Source organism: Heterocephalus glaber, unplaced genomic scaffold (genome assembly GCF_053883595.1).
Source record: "Heterocephalus glaber isolate CG9 unplaced genomic scaffold, H.glaber_assembly_v1.0 deba00000122, whole genome shotgun sequence".
NCBI lineage: Eukaryota > Metazoa > Chordata > Mammalia > Rodentia > Bathyergidae > Heterocephalus > Heterocephalus glaber.
In genome coordinates this window covers 28,637,711-28,659,029 of record NW_028258138.1, presented here as the reverse complement: position 1 = coordinate 28,659,029, position 21,319 = coordinate 28,637,711, and the positions used below count along the sequence as shown (strand labels likewise).

General features: G+C 31.5%; 1 protein-coding gene across 2 annotated transcripts in view; it reads right to left on the bottom strand.

Moving 5' to 3' along the window:
• Robo2 (roundabout guidance receptor 2) overlaps positions 1-21,319 on the bottom strand; it is a 1,655,220-nt gene that overhangs the window by 1,610,033 nt on the left and 23,868 nt on the right. For both annotated transcript variants that reach the window (XM_087208379.1, XM_087208384.1), the window contains exon 2: positions 18,426-18,547. In XM_087208379.1, coding sequence (XP_087064505.1) covers positions 18,426-18,534 — 109 coding nt within the window. In that variant the 5' untranslated portion in view covers positions 18,535-18,547. The remainder of the gene's footprint in view (positions 1-18,425; positions 18,548-21,319) is intronic.

Below are 21,319 nucleotides of genomic sequence, written 5' to 3'. Positions count from 1 at the left end.
ATTGTTTAAACTGACTAGGTGAATTGAATATTGGCTAAAAATTTTAGTGATGGGTTGACTATACACAACTCCTTTAAAAAAGAGGAAATAAATTCATAAGCCATAATTCAAACTCCATTGGGAAAAATCAATTGGATTAGCTTAAATCAACAAAAATACCTAGAAACTTTGAGCTTCCAGTAAAAACAAATAAAAGTTGCTAAAATAGACCAATTTCCACCATCACTATATTCTAATCATTTCTATCAGGTAAGTGCTACTTGTAAAAGACAAAATGTAAGCTAGGAGACTTCAGAATGTTAGTGGAAATTTCCTTCTACATGGGACACAATGAGTTTTCAAGAAGTAATAAAAATCTAGCTCGGTACTAGAATAATTTCATTTTGCACACCATTATTAATCTAATTTCATATTGTTGCAATTTTTAGGTTGGGATACTTAAGTAAATATTCAAATAAAAATGTAACAAAAGTAGTTTAATTCATATTTTTAGTAACCAAATACATAGAATTTCTATTTACCTATAACCATCCCAATAAATGCGCCCATTTATTTTCTTGCACTGGTGACAAATTACATTGCTCTACTCATATTTCATCTAATTGCTCAGTTAAATATCTCTAAATGGGAGAGAATATACACAGAACTAATTTTTTTCTGAACTAAACAGACTATAGTAGGTCAATTCTGTGGCAGAGGTCTCAAGCTCATATTCTAAAATGAATTTTTTTAAAAAACTCAGGAATTATCTCAAACAAAAGAAAAAGTGAAATAATTTCTCTAATCACATTTATTCTTTTTAACATAACTGCATAAAAATGGTGGTTGATAAAGTACATTTCAACATTTGATTTAAATAAGTATTTACATATGCATGTTATAAGCAACCATTAGGGGTTTTTATACTGTAAGTCATATATATTTTGGTATTTTTATAACAATAATAAATATTATAAGAAATATTGTTATAAAATACTATTTCATGATAAATAGTAATAAAATATGTTATATATTATGATATAATATAATTTTAAATGTTTATATTAATATAAAACTAAAATATGAATAACTTGAACTACATGAATAAAAGAAGCACAAATGAAATAATATGCTTCTGTTACTATCTAAATTGACAATACTTAAGTGTATACTGAAATGGGGACTTTTTGAAAATTCATCTTTGCCAAAAATATGTCTAAAGATTGCAAAATTCAATGTGTCTAAATATAAAATATTTTATAATGTTAGAAAAATTTTCTCTGAATCACCACAATATTTTATGGTCCTTGAAGGTACTATATTAGAGTTGATTATGGAAAGTCTTTTCTGTGTGCATATCACAGTTTCTTTAAGAATGATGATATTCTCAGAAGACACTATGTAGTTTAGTATCATTAATGACACAATCAAATCAAAGAATGCAATCAAAAAGTGAAAATAACCTGATGGCTAGGACCCATTATTTATTTATTTTTACATAGTTTATCAATTTTTACAACAATATACTTGCAAGCACTTCAAAAATTAAATAAATATTTAAAAATTCAAAAATTAAACTGTTGTAGGAATATAAGCAAGTGTGATCTGAAAAACAGAGTGTCTAATTGTATCTGAAAGCAATCTATAAGTATTTCATGTAATTCTGGGCCTCCTGAGAAATAAATTCGGAGACTATTACATAATATAGTTCCATCTACAGAGAGGTACAATGTTAATAAAAATGGCTCAACATTTTCAACATTTTTTACTCAAATTCCTTATTTCTTCAGAAACCTTTTATGGATAATGCATAATAACATCTCAATGAATATCTATTGGGAACTGTTATTTATAAATATTTTTCCTAATGTTCTAAATTAGATATTTTATGGTATTTTTAATATTTATTTTTGTCTAATAGTATCAAATATACATAATATTTTAACATTATAGTCATTGACTCACCATAGGTTTCCATGTATTTCACCATAGTGTTTCCATGTATTTTAAAATTTATCTTTGTAATTAACATACTATCCTTGAATTATTTAATTATAAATTAAATAACAAGTGCCATCCAAAGGAAAGGCATACTGGTAATACCATGTAATTTCTGGCTTTTCTTTAAAATCAAAATGACCATGAAATGTAAACATTTTGAATATATATACAAGCAGCAATACCAGTAAAACTAAAGACACTCAAGAAAGAGGGCTTCCAGTAGTGCTTCAAAATTTTGCAAGAACAATAAGATTAACAGTGTATGGGGGGGGGCTATTTTGAGGATGATTCATGAAAATGTTTTTAATGTCATATTTCTTTCTTTTTTTGTTTGTTTGTTTGTTTCCAGGGATCCAACTCAGGACCTTGCGCTTGCGAGGAAGGCGGCAGAACCACTGAGCTACACCCCCAGCCCTGTGATATATCTTTTAAACATTCATTGTACCATTTGATAACACCTCATATGCAGCATTGTTACCTTAATTTGTATATTAACCAGTGTTAATAAACAGTATGAGTTCATACCCTTTTTCATAGATGATAAAAACTGTTTTGAAAGATCAGGAAGGTGCACAGTCAGGGAGAAGCGCAGAATAGAACTGCATTTCTGTGCTGTCAGCCTGGTCTCTAACCCTCTCTAAACATCACCACACCAGGGAATCTTAGTCAGATTGGAATTGCTAGCAAATGGTACTCTCATAAACGAAAATGTCAACAGCTCTCAAGTTTATAGAGCACATTTGAAGTATGCAGAGTATCTTAAGGACTTTCTTTTATGACCTTCATAACCACATTATGAGATTAGTCCCTTTTTACAAAGTACAAAAAGGAAGTCTGGAAAGAGTTACATGGACATTAAACTGCTTTCAGACGCATGTGTACAAACTACCTTTCTTGTGAAGAAATTTATATTCCATTCATAGCCCTACTATAAAACAAATTCTAGAATTCAATTAAACACTCTTCTTAGAACAAGATCTTTAGAGGAAATTTCTCATGGGCATTCATGCTAATAAATGAAATAACAATGTTAAACTTTCTTCTAATCTCTTGTATATGTTGAGTGCCTGTTGTAGCTGCCACCAAATTATAGATTCAGTGTGATTCAAAAAATGAATTTGTTTCTAGCAAAAATCTAAACAGGCAGAGGGCAAAAGGACAAACTTATACATTTTTTTCTTCAGTTTTTCTGTTAATTTCTACCTAGCAGCATCCCTGCCTCTAACATGGAAGTTGTATGTTTCCTAACTTTACAACTTTCTTACCCAAACAAAAAAAAAATGTTAAGTGGATCTATGATTTATGACCTTTATTTTTTTACTTATATTATCATTGTTAAATTTTACATAGTTACATTATTGCATAGAATTCTATGGTTTACAGCTAATTTTATTCATTGAATACTAACTGAAAAATACTGATAGATATTCTTTAAAATATTTGAAAGATCTTGGTCGTAAAGTATGAAGTAAAATCCATTTGCTGCTTTCCTTGGAACTTTGCAATCTAGCCAATGATAAAATTCATGCTAAAATACAATACACATTTTCATAAACATATTTCATATTCAAGTCATTGTTATAGTTTATATCTGGAAATCTCCCCGACACCTCAGGCACTCAGAGGCGGCACTTGTGGAAGGCGACTGCGTTACAAGGGCATTATAGTTGATTTGCTGTTAGGAGATGGGGGTCACTGCGGGCACGAGCTAGAAGGGTCCATCTCTCTCCTTGGCTCTGCCCTTCACTCTCTGCTTCCTGGCTGTCATGAGGCAGGCATCTTTACTCCACCAGAAAATTCCTCCTGGCTGTTTCTTTGTGGAGTTGATCAACCATACAAGGAATGAAACTTCTAAAACATGAGTCAAAACAAACCTCTCCTCCTTTAAATTGTGAGTGTTAGGTATTGTGTCCCAAAGAAGTGACTAAGACAATCATATGACACTAGAGAATTACAAATTAAAGCAACATTGGCCAAAATGTAGAACACTGACAATACCAAATGATAAGGAAAATGAGAAACAATAAGAAATAGGACATTCTTTGCTCCTGGGAATGTAAAATGGTACAGCCACTGTAGAAGCCATGTTAGCAGGTTTCTTTTTTTAAACAAGAGTAAATATAATTTCATCATATGCTCCAGCAATTGCACTTAATATTTATTCATTGAGGTAAAAATATTCATTTAAAAAGAAATGTGCCCATAAATGTTTAGAGAAGATTCACTCATAACTATTAAAACTCAGAAGTAACCAAATGTTGTACATTCAGTAGATGGGTAAATTAACTGTAGTATAGGCAGACAATGGAATACTAGCCTAACAAAAAACAGACATAAAAGAATCGTAAGTGCATTTTTCTGAGTGAAGTAAGCCAGTCTGAAAAGTATACATACTATGAATTCAACTCTAAATTATTGAGGAAAAGGGAAAAATAAGGAGACATGCAAAGATTACTGGTTGTCAGAGATTTGCAGGAATGGGGGAGGAAGGTATGAAGACGTGGAGCAAGAAAGATGTTTAGGGAAGTTAAACTATTATTCATTATAACACCACGAGGTGAATATACATCATTAAACACTTGTTAAAACCTACAGAATATATAACAGTAAGAGTAAATGCTAACAGTAACTCTATGCTTTACTTAATAACAACGTACCAATATTGGCTTATCAATTATGACAAATATCCCATATTAAAGCAAAACATTTAAAATAGGAAAAACTGGGATAGAGACTTAGAGGAATATGGAAATCTTCACTCACTATTTCCTGTAAACTCAGAAGTACTACAAAAATTAAGTTTATGAAATGCAAAACAAGGCAGATTTTTCCACCTAACTGAAAACATTGATAAATATATGGTAAGTTACAGGCAGCATATACTACTTTCTAGATTCTTTTTTATAGATATTGTTGCATTCAAATCAGACAACTAGAGAAATTTATTTTAATGAATATAAAAAAATACTGACCTCCAAAGCCAAGGAATCCACTCTTCAGAATCAAAGAGCTCATTTTATAATTAATTTTAAAATAGCTTAATAAAAAGTTTAACATGTTGAACACTGATTTTTTTTTTTTTTGGCATCAAACTACATGCTACAACACCATTGCAAGACATTTCAATTTAGAATGAAATGCAATTTGAGTACTATGGAATTAACATGATAGATCTGAAAATCCAAAACATTAAAGTCCAGTCCAGTCTTTAATCTCTCATAATATAATTACTAACAGGTCAATTTATTGTGTTTTTTTCCCCCTTCTAATACTATCTTTTACTTCAGGTACTATAAATATTAAGCTAAAGTTTTATGTTATTTTTCTTCTGAATGTAAAATTCACAGATTGTTCATTATAATTATTCAGAGTAAACAGCAAAATCATATAAATAAAGAAAAGGAGAGAAGCCAATAATTGACCAAAAAATATGTTTTGGATATTTTCATTGCATGAAAGTTTAAATGGAAAAGAAAATATTTGTCATCCTTCCACTATACTTCAACAGCAATATAAAACCTTAAATAATACTTTTTAAATTTGTAGTATCCAGATATTTCCCATGTCAGAAATGGATAGTATGTAACATTTTATCATAGAGGATTGTTTTTCATGCCATTCCACTCCATTCCAAAGCTCAAAGTTAACAAAAGCTGATTTCTCTCTAAAAAGCACCATTATTTAATATATGAAACTTCAGGGATAAAGACAGACTAAACATATAAGGATCTTGAAAGTATGGACACAAGAGCAAATTCAGTTCATGACCTGTTTTCTATGCCTGAGAGGTAAAAATTACTTTTACATTTTACAGAATAAGGTAGAAAATTCCAATGATGAGAAGAAAAGAGCATGCATGTGGCCCACAAAACCTAAAATATTTACTTCATATGCTTTACAGAAAATACTTGCCAAATCCTGGTAAAATAAATTGTATATATTTTGAAAACTTACTAAAGTAGGACTATTCATTTCTAAATGTTTCATTATTTAAAAACTACACATATTTTTAAAAATTTAAGAATGAATTTCTTTTTTTTTAAGAATGAATTTCTTAATAAAATTTTCTAGTAATGTACTGCTAGCCTTACCCAGAAATACTAAGGAAAATGCATTAGAACAGAACGGAGATATAAGCAAGATTGCATATTTCACTTATGTCTTCTTTTTTTTTTTTTCTCTTTGGAGTAACAGGCATTGAACTCAGGCACTCCTCCTTGCTATGCCAGAACTATAACACTGAGCTATATACTCCCAAGTCCTTTACTTTCTTCTCATACTTACTTATTAAGATATAATCTCATAAATGTAATACTTCAGTTCTGTGAGAAGGTGAACATGCTTCCTCTTCATATGTGTTATCCTTTTTTTCATTAAGTTTATTTTAGGTATACAATACAGTTACATTCATCATTGGGATCTTGTACCTTTACACGAACTATTTTATTTTTCCCCCATTCCCCTGCCCTCCCTTCAACCCCTCTACACCTCCCTTTTTACAAAGACTTTGTTTCCATTTTTTCAAGTGTAAATAAGGATCAGAATGTATAACTGATAATGTGAAATAGGAAGAAATGTTTAAAGCAGTAGAGCAAGTGGGATGGGTAAGGGAAAGGAAAGAAGGGAATGTGTTACACATTTTTAAAAAAAGTGTTTGAGATATGGAAATGTGGGGAGAATGAAGAGGAACAAAAGGGACTGGACAGCTACAAAGCAATTGTGACTTCTTATTGTTTCTTGAATTTGTTGTTAATGGGTTTTGTTTTGTTTTGTTTTTGACAAATGATAGCTTCTAGATTTACAATGGGAACTACCAATTTCCAGATAAAAATTTGTATTTCTGAGAGATAACACTAAATTCAGAGATTGCACACGAATTTTGTCAATTTTGTGTAATGAAATTGAGTGATACACAGTCTCTCACACTATGGCTACTTACATAGTTATAAAACCACTGGCATGGATTCCTAACTTGCGCTTAATGTCCTACAGTCTTAATCTCTTTCTCAAGGACAAGCCATTAGTTTGCAAATGATTTGGCATGCAAAAATGACTAAACAGGAGAACAAATGTATATAAACCTCAGATTAAAAAAGAATTAAAGTTATACTAATATGACTATAATTTATGATGGATTTAAAGATCTTCCAGAAGAGTCATCTCAGGAATCTGAAGAGCAATCTGAATTTATTTTTCTGGTGGTTTTGCAGCCCAGCAGCGAGTGGACATAGACTAAAATGTGTATTCAGCAGTGATAAAGTTGGATGATAACACCTATTTTATCATGAAAGTAAGCACTTCCTAGAACACCAAAATTAAATATTAGCTTCTGCTTTTTTTGTTTATGAAGCAATGTCACATGTAAGGGGAAAAGAATTTCTTCCAGTCTATACTGTGTGAATATTTCAATGTATTTCAAAGCAAAAATCAGCCGCCATCATGCCTGTTAGCTTCATAGTAGGCAACATGTTAAATCTTTATCCTTAAAAAAAATCTTTGAGGAACCAGACAAAGTTACTGTTACTGAGATCATTTCACAAATAAAACAAAAAGAATATCTGCATATATACAAGAGGAATAACAAAACTTCCAAACTGGAAGGATTCCCAAAGTAAAAGTTCACATCAAAAAAAGAAAAATAAAGAATGGGTTTACTGGACAGGGCAGAAATGGTGACTGACATGTAGCCATATCTGCAAAAAAGGTATCCAAAGATAGTGAGTAATTACTTCAGTGAAAATAAGTATACATGTAATATGACTTGGCATGGACTCATTATTGCAGACACAATCATAAACAAAACAAACTTGGTTTTTATTTTGATAATAGCTATTTTAGATATAAAAATCCAAAAGTCTTTCTTTATGTAAGAGTTACACATTTATGATTTATCATTCTAATCCTTGTAGTAAATTAATTCAAACTAAGCATTGATCATTTTAATAACAACAATGAAGACTATAAATATGGTACAAAGAAGGCCGGGGATTTAGCTCAGCCACACAACGCCTACGTGGCAAGCGCCAAGTCCTGAGTTCGATCCCCTGTACCAAAAATAAAAAAGGTTCAAAGAGAAATATTCTGATAGATATTGGCCATATTTTAGACTTCATCAGTCAGGATTAGATCTGAAGGTATTTGAAAACAAGTAAAATTTGTTTTTATAACGTAACCTATCAGCTAAATAGTATATTGAAAATGAGTATTAAAATTGAAAGATATAGAATTTTAAAAATAGAAGAATTGCCTAATTTTTGACTTAATTGTTATTATGTATCAGAGAAATATAGAATTGGAAGCTGCAGAGAAAAGCCACACCTTAACTCAAGTAATTGATATGTTTGGTAATTACCACAGGAGGAAGTGGCTGCTGTCTTCATATAAGGCACTACAGGAAGGTACAAGGAAGGAACACTATATTTGAGGAACCATGAAGGGGTAAAGAAGAAAATAGAGTACTGGAGCTAAACTGAAAAACAAGTTCACCAGGTGGATTTGCATGGAGCCACTATAAAACTTTATTTATCTCTCTATGTATCTATCCATCTAAAATGTTTACGGTGATTTCTATTAAATTAAACCATTATGATGTGTCCTCATCCACCTCACTCACCAGATCTGGCACCTTGCAACTTCTTGCTCTTCACCAAAGTCAAAATAATCATGAAAGGCAAACATGTTGAATTGATTCAGAACATCAATACAACAGTGCAACTATATAGAGTCATGAAAGAAGACTTCCAGAGCTGGTTCAGAAAGCGGCAAGAGTGATGGGGTAGTGTGTTCAAACCAAAGGTGAATATTTTGAGGCAGATTAATAGCAATGTGTCTTTTATTGTGATACAATCTTTATCATTTGCCTTATTTTTTTATTGTAATTCATATTTATGTGACCCAATAAAAATAGTTTCAGGGCAGGGGATTTAGCTCACTGGCTCAGCACCTGCCCTGCAAGTGCAAAGTCCTAAGTTCTATCTTGGTTATCACAAAAAAACCAAACAAACCAGTTTCAGAGAAGTGTCTCAGTATCATTGGAGACATAATTAGTATTTTATTCTTCAGGAAAATTTAAATTGCTTTCAGTACTAATCTAGCCTTTAAAAACACAATATACAGAGGTGGTGTACATAAATCTAAATTAAAAATAAAAACAAAATAAAATCCCTGAAAGTGGCTTATTTTGAACACATACAAGATAAGAAGAGTAATAAACTTTAATTGAATATAGTGCCAAGATCTGAACTGAAGTATAAATCAACATTCCTATCCTTCTCAAACTCTCATCTCTAAGTTATCTATTCAGTGCCTACTTCATATCTCTATTTAGACTCTAATACCAATTTTATAGGGGGGAAAAGTAAAATCAATCTATACCTATCCACATCTCTGCCACTGGAAATCCATTTTATGCCATTAAACTACCCCATCTCAATAACGTTCACCATAATCCACCAGGTCTCTAATGTGAATGATGTGATTCTTGATGGGATCACGATCAATAAACTCTGATATGGTCCTTGATTTTTAAAAATCCTATCAGATATACATTCAAAACAACTTCTAATCATAATTTTCTCCAATTTAATCACTACAACCATAATCCTAACCATTACATCCTTCAAATGGACAGGAGCAATAGTTAGATAAAGGGTCACCCATTCCACTATTTTACACTTCTTCAATAGCACACTTACAAATCACAAGTGGAGGGAATTGTGTAAATTTGTTCATATCTCATTGTAATCTTAAACTCTTTATTGGATTTAATATACATCCAATCACTACTTAACAAAATACTAATGAATTTGGTCTTTGAGATCACTCATGTCATCTCTCTCCAGTGTCTTCTGTTTTCAAAGAAAATATCAAACTGTCTTTTAAATGAGGAATCTTTATATTTTCTATTCTATCTTCCCACAATACTCTGGATCCCTATCTCTTCATTAATCTCAACTGAACCATCACCTCTTCCGGGAGAGAAATGTTTGACTTCTTGTAGCAAGGTCAGTGCCTCTCCACTTTCGGTTATATTAAGCCACATTATGATATCTCATCCTCATCACGGTTGTACACTGCAAAGCCCCCACACACTGATCTCTTTATATATCTGTGTGTCTTCCTTGTCTTCCCTCCCCACTACATTAGAACTCCATAACCTTTTTTTTATATTGTAGACTTGAGATTCTGTCTTCGTCATTCCAATATGACTAGTACCTGGCACACACTCCATGGATTGACTCATTGACTACTCTGTGCATGTTAATCCGTTTTACTAAGTTTTTAACTTGCACTTTTTTCTTTTTCCTCTACGTATTTTTGCCTCTCACACTTCTTCATGCTTTCTACTCAATATTTGTATGTACATAATATTGTATCCTCAGGATTTCTCCTTTCATTGTATCATGGGAAGTCAATTTCCTTAAGAAAACTATTTGTGCAAAAAAGAAAAATTACACCTTAAAATAAAAAATCATAAATATTTCTGTTTATTCCTCAACCCAAGATTTGAAGTCAGAAAGTTTTCAGAATTTCATGCATTCCTGACTATAGAGATGAAAGACTTCTACTTAGAGCTATTAACTGATTACCATTCTCTATATTGGAGTTCCAAAAACATCAGCTTAATATGTTTTGATTGATATAATAGTAGTTTGAATGCAGTTTTATCAGCAGTCTCCAATGGAACAAGTGACCTTTCTAATTAGCAGCTTCAATTAAGTACCTAAATCTGATGAAGAATAACATATATTATGCCAAATTTGCATTGACTATTCTGGAAAGCTTTCAAATTAATTAAAATGAGATATTCAATAATGGGAAAGAGAAAGAGATTAAAAGCCTGTGTTTATCAGTTTAAATTAGATTTTAATATTACCTTAATACACTAGTTTATAGGTGATTGTAAGAGAAAAGTAAAAATTATTGAGTCCTAAGTAGTAGCTACTCAACTCAAAGTGAATTACAAAAAAAAGACATAAAACCCCCATTACCTTTCAACAAAAGCCAAAGTCACTATGACAGCAAATGAAACCCTACATAATTTCTATCCCATATCCTCTATTTTGTTACCTATCATACTTGCTGCTACCTACCCCCTGTGTTTACTCCAGCCATCTTAGTTTCGTTGCTGTTCCTGCGTACACCAAAAATTATCCTGTTCAATAGAAGCAATCATCTTTGTTGCATGTTTTTTCACACTTCACTGTGATATCACTGTGTGGTTCAGGCCATCAGTATTTTATACACTCAGCTGCCATCTTCTCTATGTTCCCTTTCTCCCCAATTAAAATCACTCTCCTAAAATTCTCTTAGTGCCATCATAGGGATATTTTCACTTTATGGCTTATCTTAGGTACTCTTGTTGCTTATTGTTATCTTTGCCCCCATATTATAAGAAAACCTTCTCAAAAGCAGGAATTTTGGCCAATGTTCTTCATTAAGAATTGGGCCCGGGATTTAGCTCAGTGGTTCCACTGCCTGCCTCACAAGCACAAGGTCTTGAGTTCGACCCCCAGCACACAGAGACACACACAAAATAGTGGTAAGTGGAGCTATGTCAACAACAAGAAGCCATATCAAATATGAATGAGGAATCTAGGAAAGGATGAACCATAGGTTACATCTGAATTGAAGGAAAAAATGAAGGTAGCCAGATAGAGGAGAGAGGAAGAAAGATCTTAAAAACAGGTGGCAGAAGTTTAACACAGGAAAAATAAATCTGAAAAAAAAATCATAAGAAAGAAAATAAGACACATTACATTTCTTTTATTATTTCTAATATAATTATTAAAAATCAAGATAGTTTATGCATTGATAAAGCTAAAATTGATAAACTGATCATGCTGTGATATGACCATATATAAATCTTAGCACCTTGTAAATTTTGAGTAAAGATTTTAGACAAGATAGGATGATTTAGGGAAGCAGAGTTGCTGACGGATGGAGCTATATCCCTTAAAGACAAACACTATGAACAAGTTGTACAGACTTCTTAAGGGAAACTTGCCAGATAATTATTTTTTAAAACTCTTGAAATCTCATTGGCAACTTTGAAATTCATGTGTAATTCATGAGCTTTCTAAAGGAAACCTAAGTGACAAGGAAGTGATTCTGTCTTGCTGTTAGCAGAAGTAACCATGGCATTTCAGGTTCAAGAGGTAGAAAACAAACAATAGTATTAAGAATAAGCAGTAATTTATGCCAAAGGATGAGATTTCCATTCTAAACATAATGCCATTTGAAATCTCTTCCCTGCCAATGACCAGGATCTGGTATCTGATAATTGAGTTTGTACATAAATAACTAAAGTTCTCTCGAAGCTGAGTTTTCAGACTTCAACCCCACAGATGGTTTTGGGGCTGACCACAGGGCAACGTGGAAGGAACTAAGTGCCTGCTTGGCAGAAAAAACCTCTTTCCTCATCCTCTTTCTATTTTATTATTTTTTTTGGCAGGGAGAGGTTGGAAAGTCTTATTAAGAATGCCATACACAAATTCATTTTTAATAATAATTATATTTAATAGTGTCAGCATATGTTGTAATACCTTAGTTTACGTATTTCTTATATTTGTTCATATTACTTTGGTCTTTTTTACTGTTTTTATTACTTACTACCATTTCACTTTCTAAATCTCTATATGCTCTTTACTCCAAATTTGACTTCTTTTTTTCTATATATATATATTTGGATAGAAAGATGAGGCTAGTATATGACATAGATGAGAGGGGCCTTGAAAATTTACCTTTTCTTCATGTTTAGAATCTGAAACAAACTCAAAATACAATCTCAGCCTCCAAATTAAAATGCAGTTTTAAATCAAATGTCCATACTGTCTCTAAATAAGCACAAACCAAATACTAATGATCCCAAGCAACATGGGATAGTGTTGAAAACATTTTCCTAAATAAATTTAATTTAAAAAGAGATGAAAATGTCTATTAAAAAGGAATTTTATCTTAAAGAACAAGTTAAAGCTAATCTGAAGTGGGAAGTAAAATATTATTGTGTTTTATGGCAAGAATCATTTTTAAAAACATTGTGAATGAGTGCCATCCAAATATCAGATACTGTAATGCAATTTCAATAAAAAGATAAATAAATACCAAATTCATCTAATACAAAGATGGAATAGTCTTCAAATTGCCTTTGTTTCATAACAATGTCTTTGATGAGCTAAAAGAGCATTTAAAGTACAATCACAAAATAAGCAGTTATTTCATTACAAAGTATTCATCCATATTGAGAAAAGAAATTCCTTTATGTAGAAGAATTTTTTTAAAAATTTAAAGAATATTACAAAGAGAATCCTTATTCCTAAGCATTATAATTTACAACTCTCTTGCAATCTCCCTGGTACACTGCATAAAAACATTCACACTTAGAAATATAACTTTCAGATCTCAGTAAGGAATTGGAAATGCATGATAAGTCTATATAGATACATTTTTAAGAATTCAAGTATTAAAGCAAAATTCTTTCAACACATTATTTTCTTTACTGTAAAACTGTGTTTTAAATTGCTACTTTCCCAGTTTACCATATAATATGAACCTTCAAAGTTAAAGAAATCATGTATTTTATATCATCTCTAAGTATGACTGTCTTCGGTTTTAGGAAGAAGCTGTTAGGAATGACTACTGGGATTTTAAATGTTGTTAAGAGAGGGTATCTATGAAAGTTTTAAATATTGGATATCTGCATTTTAATTTTGAGAAGTTTCAATCTAAAACTAAAACAGCACATGTAAAATAATTATGACATAGACTAAGTTAAACTCAATTAAATTATGCCATATGTGCTTGTATGTTTATAGGTATATTCTATCAAACACAAGAGCAAATTCTTTACATGTGCCAAAGAATGTCAAAAACATTAAGATATATAGCAGGGTTCAATTTCACCACTACTTAGCTTGATGGCATTTTAAGGTCACGTCTCTTGGGATACACAAATAATCATCATTCAGTATTCACTGCCAAATGTCTAAGCTCACTTCTCTTAAAACAATATTCAATTATAAGAAGAAAATAATTTGCCAAGCAACTTCAAAAAAATTAAACTGTAGATGGCATTGAGGCCCTTAAAAGTGATTATTTTTTATCAGTAATGATCCTAAAATTCTAAAAATTTAGAACTCAAAAATCACATGATCTGAGATTTCTTAAAAGCTTATATTTAAAAACATTTAATTGGAAGTTGGGTATTATTTTTCTAATGATAGAATAACAAAATCAGTTAAATTTCTTGAATGAAACAATAAAAATAACAGTAGAAACCAGGCATGGTGGCACACATCTATAATCCCATCACTCTGGAGGCTCAGGCAGGAGGATTGCTGTGAGTTCAAGGCCCTCCCCATGCTACATGGTGAAATCAGGGGTAGTCTAGCGGTCTGGACTACAGAGCAAGAAACAACAAAGAAACTCTCTTAAAAAGCAAATGAAAAACAGGTAGAACACAATATTCTCAGATCAATTGCAGGTGAGACAAAATCTTTATCCATGCTTCTATGTTGGAAGGTTTTGTCCTAATCTTTATAAAGAAAAACTAAATATATGACAAGGAAACTAAAAATATAAAAGATTGACTTGTATAATTACATTTAATGATTCTAAGACAATGTAGTTTAAGAAGTTGCTATACAGAACAACCAAGTAATCTCCAAAACTTTGCTCCTAACTGAAATATTATTCACAATGGAGATCACAAAATGGAATATTATAATTGCAAGACATTACCAGATTTTATTTTTTGAAGTTGAATATCTTATCTAAAATCTTGTCATGAAAATAGAAGACAATTAAAAGTTATATTGTTCTCAAAAATCTAAATTTGCTATATTGTTAAATTTGCTTCAAGAGTTCAAACTTTCTCATATCCAGAAACAGGCTTGCTATTTGGAATTTAAGCATGTGAACTAAACATGGGCACCAAATCATTTAAAATATTCTCAGAATCCATAATATGTTACAATTATTGCTAAATTTAGGTATGATCAGTTATAAAAACATTGAAATAATGCTAATTTGAAAATTCTAGCAAATTGACTCATAAAGACTGATTGATACCCATTCCATTCTTAATACTACTCTTACTATGTACCAGAAAAATAACATATCTATACTATATAATAGGAAAAAGTACTCCTTTACTAAGGTAATTTCAGTGGAAATAATTTTAAGCATTGCCAAACAATATTTGTGAATAGTTTGTTTGATTTTTAAATTCAAAAGCAGTAACTTTATTTTAAACAAGGATTCAGCTTAATTCCAAACTACTTTACAATGTCTTATTACACTCAGTGACTGATTATTTCCTAAAGTTTTTTCCTAACATACTTCATTTTATTACTTAAATGTATTGTTGAGGAAAGACGGAAATTCTGGGTTTGAACATAATTTTTCAGTTCTGACTATAATATCTGTCACTTGAATTCTCTACAAGCCTTAAGTGGATTCGCCTCTCCTCGTGTCTCTTTCCAGGTAATACACTCATAGTTTTCCTGTTGTACTATCAATTACACCTATACTTGCACGTCAGTTGAATTTTATGTAGATAATCCCAAAGGTAGTGTCTTATATTTGGAAATATATATCTAAATATCTATCTTGTGATCATTCTTTAAATGGCAAAATAAATTTGAATGATTATGTTACTTGTTTTATTATGTTATTTATTTTATTTATGTTACTTCGTTTTATTTATTTGTTACTTGTTTTATTTTAGTACATACACTTTCTTTCAAAATTCACAAATACAGTATTCTACTTTAAGGACCGACTTCAGTTTCCTATATTAAATGAGTTCTAATGTGCAAACTACCTAAGTAAGCTAGATATGAATAGAGTCCAATGTGAGAATGTTACTTCAAGGAAAAACACCTATTAGTCTAGAAGTCAAGGAGATATATGGTCACAAGCAGATGCTCTTATTGACAGATCTAAATAAAAAATCAACAAGGTATATCTCACTGATCTCAACCCAACCCACTCGTACATTATTTTGACTTCAATGCTTCCCAGAGGGATCATGGGAGAGTATTCTTATTTAGAATTTCTACCGCATTGCCTATGTCATGCTTATAAGTGGTGGCCACACACACTTTAAATAATATTGTCTATGTTGTTCCATGTACATTCTTCATTAAATGGATCTTTGTCTTCATTTCTTACAACTTAACTACCATTTTTAACATGGTCTTCATCTGAAACAACATCTATATTTCCCAATAAGACAACTAGAGTGTAATCTACTCATAAATATGAAAAACTTGAATAGAAATATAATTTAACTTCACTATTATCTTTTAAAAGTTAAAATCTTTAAAATAAGTGAATCCCCTTTAATATGCACATTTGTCACAGACATATATCTCACTGAGACAATCATAATTTTGGAATTTCGAGTACAAATAGAAAGTGTTTAAGGCAGTTATACACTTAATACAGGAAAATCTTATTTATAGATTTCTTGAATATTATATTCTCACCAATGCTAAAGACCTATGTGATTTCTACTTAAAAAGGTAAGTAGTAAAATTTAAAATTTAAAACATTTTATTTATAATTATTTGCATGTCCAAAATGAAAAAAAACAACATTTAATATTTGTTGATATAAATGATAATTTTTAGCTTGGGCTATTGTTACAGTTATAAATGTTTTCCAATACTATATTTAAGAAATCTGCTTCACTAAAGCTAGAAGCAAAATTCTCTTAACTATAATATTAAAGGATTCTATTATATTTTCTATTGTTATTTTTGTCCTTTGAGCCATTGTCTATTTTAATTTGTTCTTTTAAAAAGAAACTAAATTACTTAAATGTGGATTTACCATGAGAATTTTTACTACAGCTAACCTTGGAACTGATTTTAGAACATTTTTAATAAATAATGGTTAATATCAAAAGTACAAATATCTGAGCAATCAACGTAGAAGAAAGAATAGAGGGTTTGGATGAAGCAGATAGAAGACACGTATTTTTCTCCAATATTTCAAATGACCATTAAATTATTACTGCCCTAGAACAAGCCATAATCCCAGTGATGGTGAAAGAAAGGGCCTTTGCAAACCCATGCAATACTCCATGTCCTGCTAGATTGCTAATGCAAAAAACGAGTTGTCGGCTGCATTTTAGTGAACCCACATATCACCAAGAGAATAAACAACTCTCTTACCCAATACAAATGTGATGTAACTACTGCCTACACATTCTTGATTTAGATCTTGGTGAAGAAAAATATTTCATGTATTATAATTTTCCTACCTTTTTTTACCATACAAGAAAAGGAAAATAAAAATTACAAACCAGCAAAAATTCATAATGTCATAAAAGAAAAACTATAAAATCAAAGCTTAAGTACTCATTAAACTTATGTTTATATAATGTATATTTAATTATTCACACATAAAAATACACATATATTTTTATTTTTTAAAAATATTTCATTTAAAGAAAATTTATTGAAGACAATTATGTATGGCTACCAAGTAATGAACTTTTTACACAGTATTTTCAAAAAAGTTCATAAACTTACTTGAATATGTACTGTATAATATTCAATGAATATTTGGTGACCAAAAGATTAGTGTTGCTCAATTTTAGCACAATTATACAACACAATTACACACTTGCAATTTTATCAAGAGTAATATCTTTCCTCACAAATTTCAAATCCTACCAAATGCAGAAACAATATCAAATGCTTATTCCTCTGAGGAAAAATCCAAGAAGACCACAATTGCTTTTAATCACAGAAAATATTGAAGTTCTTTTTCTATCTGAGCAGGCAACACATTCCTAAAGGTATTAAAATTCTTATCACAAAATAAATTTCAGCTACACTGGCTTTGGCATCAAACACTCCACATAGCTACTTATCAAAGCAGTATATTGAAAACATTTTACAAAATTCATAGCCCTTTTCTACATTCCAAAGAGTATTTCAGGATGTCACAAACTTGTCATTCCATGCCATCATTAACTTACCCTAAACACACTTGGCAGAGAAATGAATGAAATATTCAACACTTCTTAATTTCTAAAACATTTCATACCCATTAAGAATGTTACTGAAATTTTAAAACATTGACACGACTCACTAAAGAAAATAGAGATTCAAAAACTTCTCTGTCAAAGTACAAAACATTTAAATGCTTTATGTTTTCATAAAATTCAACATACACACATATATATTTCATCTATTAAATCCGAGTAAAACCAATTTGGGGATGATGGTTTCAAATTCAATACACCAATTTGCATCTAATTCTAGTTCAATTTAACTGTTTCAAAATTATTACAACAGATGTTGACAACAAAAATATCTCAGGGAGAGATGATAACAGATTAGCTAAAACATCAAGCTAAAGACCAACATAATTTCATCACAAAACGGAGTTCATAACGAACTTTCAGAGTATTAGAGCATGCTTCCACCTACCTTGGCCTTGTCCATTCCCTTGCTGACTCCAAAAGATCACAGTCATCATCAGCAGTCCCGGAGTCCATGTCCACATAATTCTAGTGATACTTCCTTGTCTTCTGGCCATTGCATTTTAAACTCTGCATATTAAATAAGTTGGGTATGAAAAGGAAAATAAATTATAGTCTTAAAAAGAAATATAGTACCACTCAAATCCCATATCTAATATGTATTGTGCATTTACAACTTACCCTGTTCACAATGACATACATTTGAAAATCATGCCTCTCTTTGGGGTTCTCATGAAGATGATTAATTTGAAAGCTCATTTATCTTCAAACACATATTCTAAACATTCATCAGAATGATATTTTTCAATATCATTTTGCAAAATAGGTCATTAAATCTAAGAATGCTCAAAAAGTATTAGAGAAATACCTCTTTGGAACTAATGCAACCAAAAACTTGTGCATGGATACTATTTCTAACTTGTTACTTTGGTAAAATAATGCATTAAAAACACCATGCTATTTCTATGTATATATAAACATTATTTCCAATACATTTTTGTCAGTTTAGCAGAAGTATTTCATTAAACATTATCCAGTTTTGAATTCAATGGTATTTTGGTTACATTAGTAATTTTAACTGAACAGAGAAATTCATCAAGTTATAAAAATTAGAAAACTCTTATAATTTGAATTCTACATGTATAACTCATAAGAACTCTCATATATAATACATCTTTATGTATTCAAATATATACATATATCAACTTCAATCTTCACTTTGATGTTTTTCAAGCTGATAAATTAAACACTTAAATATTCACCAATGAGATATTTTCTATTCCTACAGATGAGCAATATATGGTAGATTAAATGAATAAATTCCAACCACATCTACCCATATGCATGTCAAAAATGAAAATTGCAATAAAAAACAAGTTGAACAATAATAGATTCAATATTATACCTTTTATATAGAAAAATGTAAAGTGCTTAAACTATATTTTTATATTTCCATGAACATGCACTACAATATAAAAATGCAGAAGAATGAGAAATAACTTCATAGCTAATATTAGGAAAATACAAGATTATAATTAAATGGTTACTAAAGAGTAATTTAAAATCAGAGATGATTAATTTTAAATCTCAATTTGTTTAGTTGGCAAAATATGGAGCTAATAATGTCCACAATAAACCCTTTATTCAAAATGATACATAATCATAATTGTAGAAAATTTGGAAGCAAATCCAACTACTCAGAAATTTCCCTTCTCCATTTTTCCTACCTCAAAAAAGATGTAGATTTAATCACCCAATTTGCATGACTTTATTTCAGTTTTATAGTGCCACAGGTAAAATTAAATTTAAGAACTAATTCAATTTCCTCATTCTAAATGAGCAAACAGGCTGATAAATTTGCAAAGACATTTCTAAGTTCATGTGTAATGTCTACTTTATTTCATGTAGTTTTACTGGTACTTTCTATTCTTAAAAGAATGGAGTAAATCCTAAAGTATGGATTGTTGGACTCGGTGTGCTTTTCTGCCCATTAAATTGGTTCATAGCTAGAGAGATGGAGCTTGTAGACCTTTAAATTTCTACTGAATGTATAACCATACCTTGATTCAGTAGTGTTCGTCTCTTTCAACTGCTTAGGTCAACAATTTTAAAAATGTATACAATAAAAAAGTATTATACAGTATATTGTGTCTTGCCTTATACAGTGCCAAAATGAGACTAGTTATACAAGAGTTTTGGAGAAAACAGCACTATGGGATGGCATCATAGAGTCCTGAGGTTCCACAGTCTTTATTCAGGAAGTCGCTCTTTCAGATGGAGGCCACAGAAATACCACCAGATTGGAAGGATGCTCTAACTTTAGAGTTGTCAACCAGAAAACTGAGTCTTCTGAATAAAGTGATGTAGAACACCTATTATTAAAGCAAATGAAAGACTCTAGGTATTAGAGCCATGCAATTAGGGCCACTTCCATGTTACAGCTTTAGCCAACTTTAAAAAACTCTTCTGCTCCCACTAAGGGTTTATTTCTCACATGAATCTTCTCTATCCTTTGAGCATACACATAGTGCACACACAAAAAATTGGTTCTTAGACAAAGCCTACAACTACATCAGAACCCTTCAGACTTGCTAATTCATTGTCATCAAGAGGATGGCTCTTGCCACCTTCCCGTGTGACTTTTTAAAGTAGCTTCTTTAAAGAAATTCTTCTCTGTAACAGCTTCCTTGCAAGTCCCTGTCTTAGCAGTTGGCCACTTTATTAGTTTTTCTCCAGGAAACACTGGGCTGTGCCAGTGTCTCTCCAGGTTGCTCTCCCTCATGCTCAACTTCTCCATTATAAAGCAACCTCTCTGTTTACCCTTTTAAAACTAAAGACCAAAGCATTAAATGAGATCGGGAAGTGACCAGAGTTCTCAGGTCGTCAATTCCTCTTTTCAGCATATTATACGAACACTAAGCCAGAAAAATATACCAGAGCCCATTACAGCTCTCAAGTTCCAGTTATTAACATTGATTTTTTTTCAATAGGAAATTTTCATTAGGAGCCATCACATGACTTACATTCAATAATAACTTAAATTAAGATATATACTGGAGCACCAGGAAGGAAGCTCCCCACCTCCATCCCAGGCTCCTAGGGCAGTGAAGCTAAGCCGGTCCAAGCACCCGGAAGGAAGCTCCCCGACTCAATCCCAGGCCCCAAGGGGAAAGAAGCTCAGCGTGTCCCAGCACCCGGAAGAAAGCTTCCCCGCTACCATCCCAAGCTCCTAAGACAGAGAAGCTGAGTCGGTCCCAGCACCCAGAAGCTCCCCTGCTGCCATCCCAAGCTCCTAGGGCAGAGAAAGCGAGCTGCTTGGGTGCCAGAAGCACCCGTACCCCC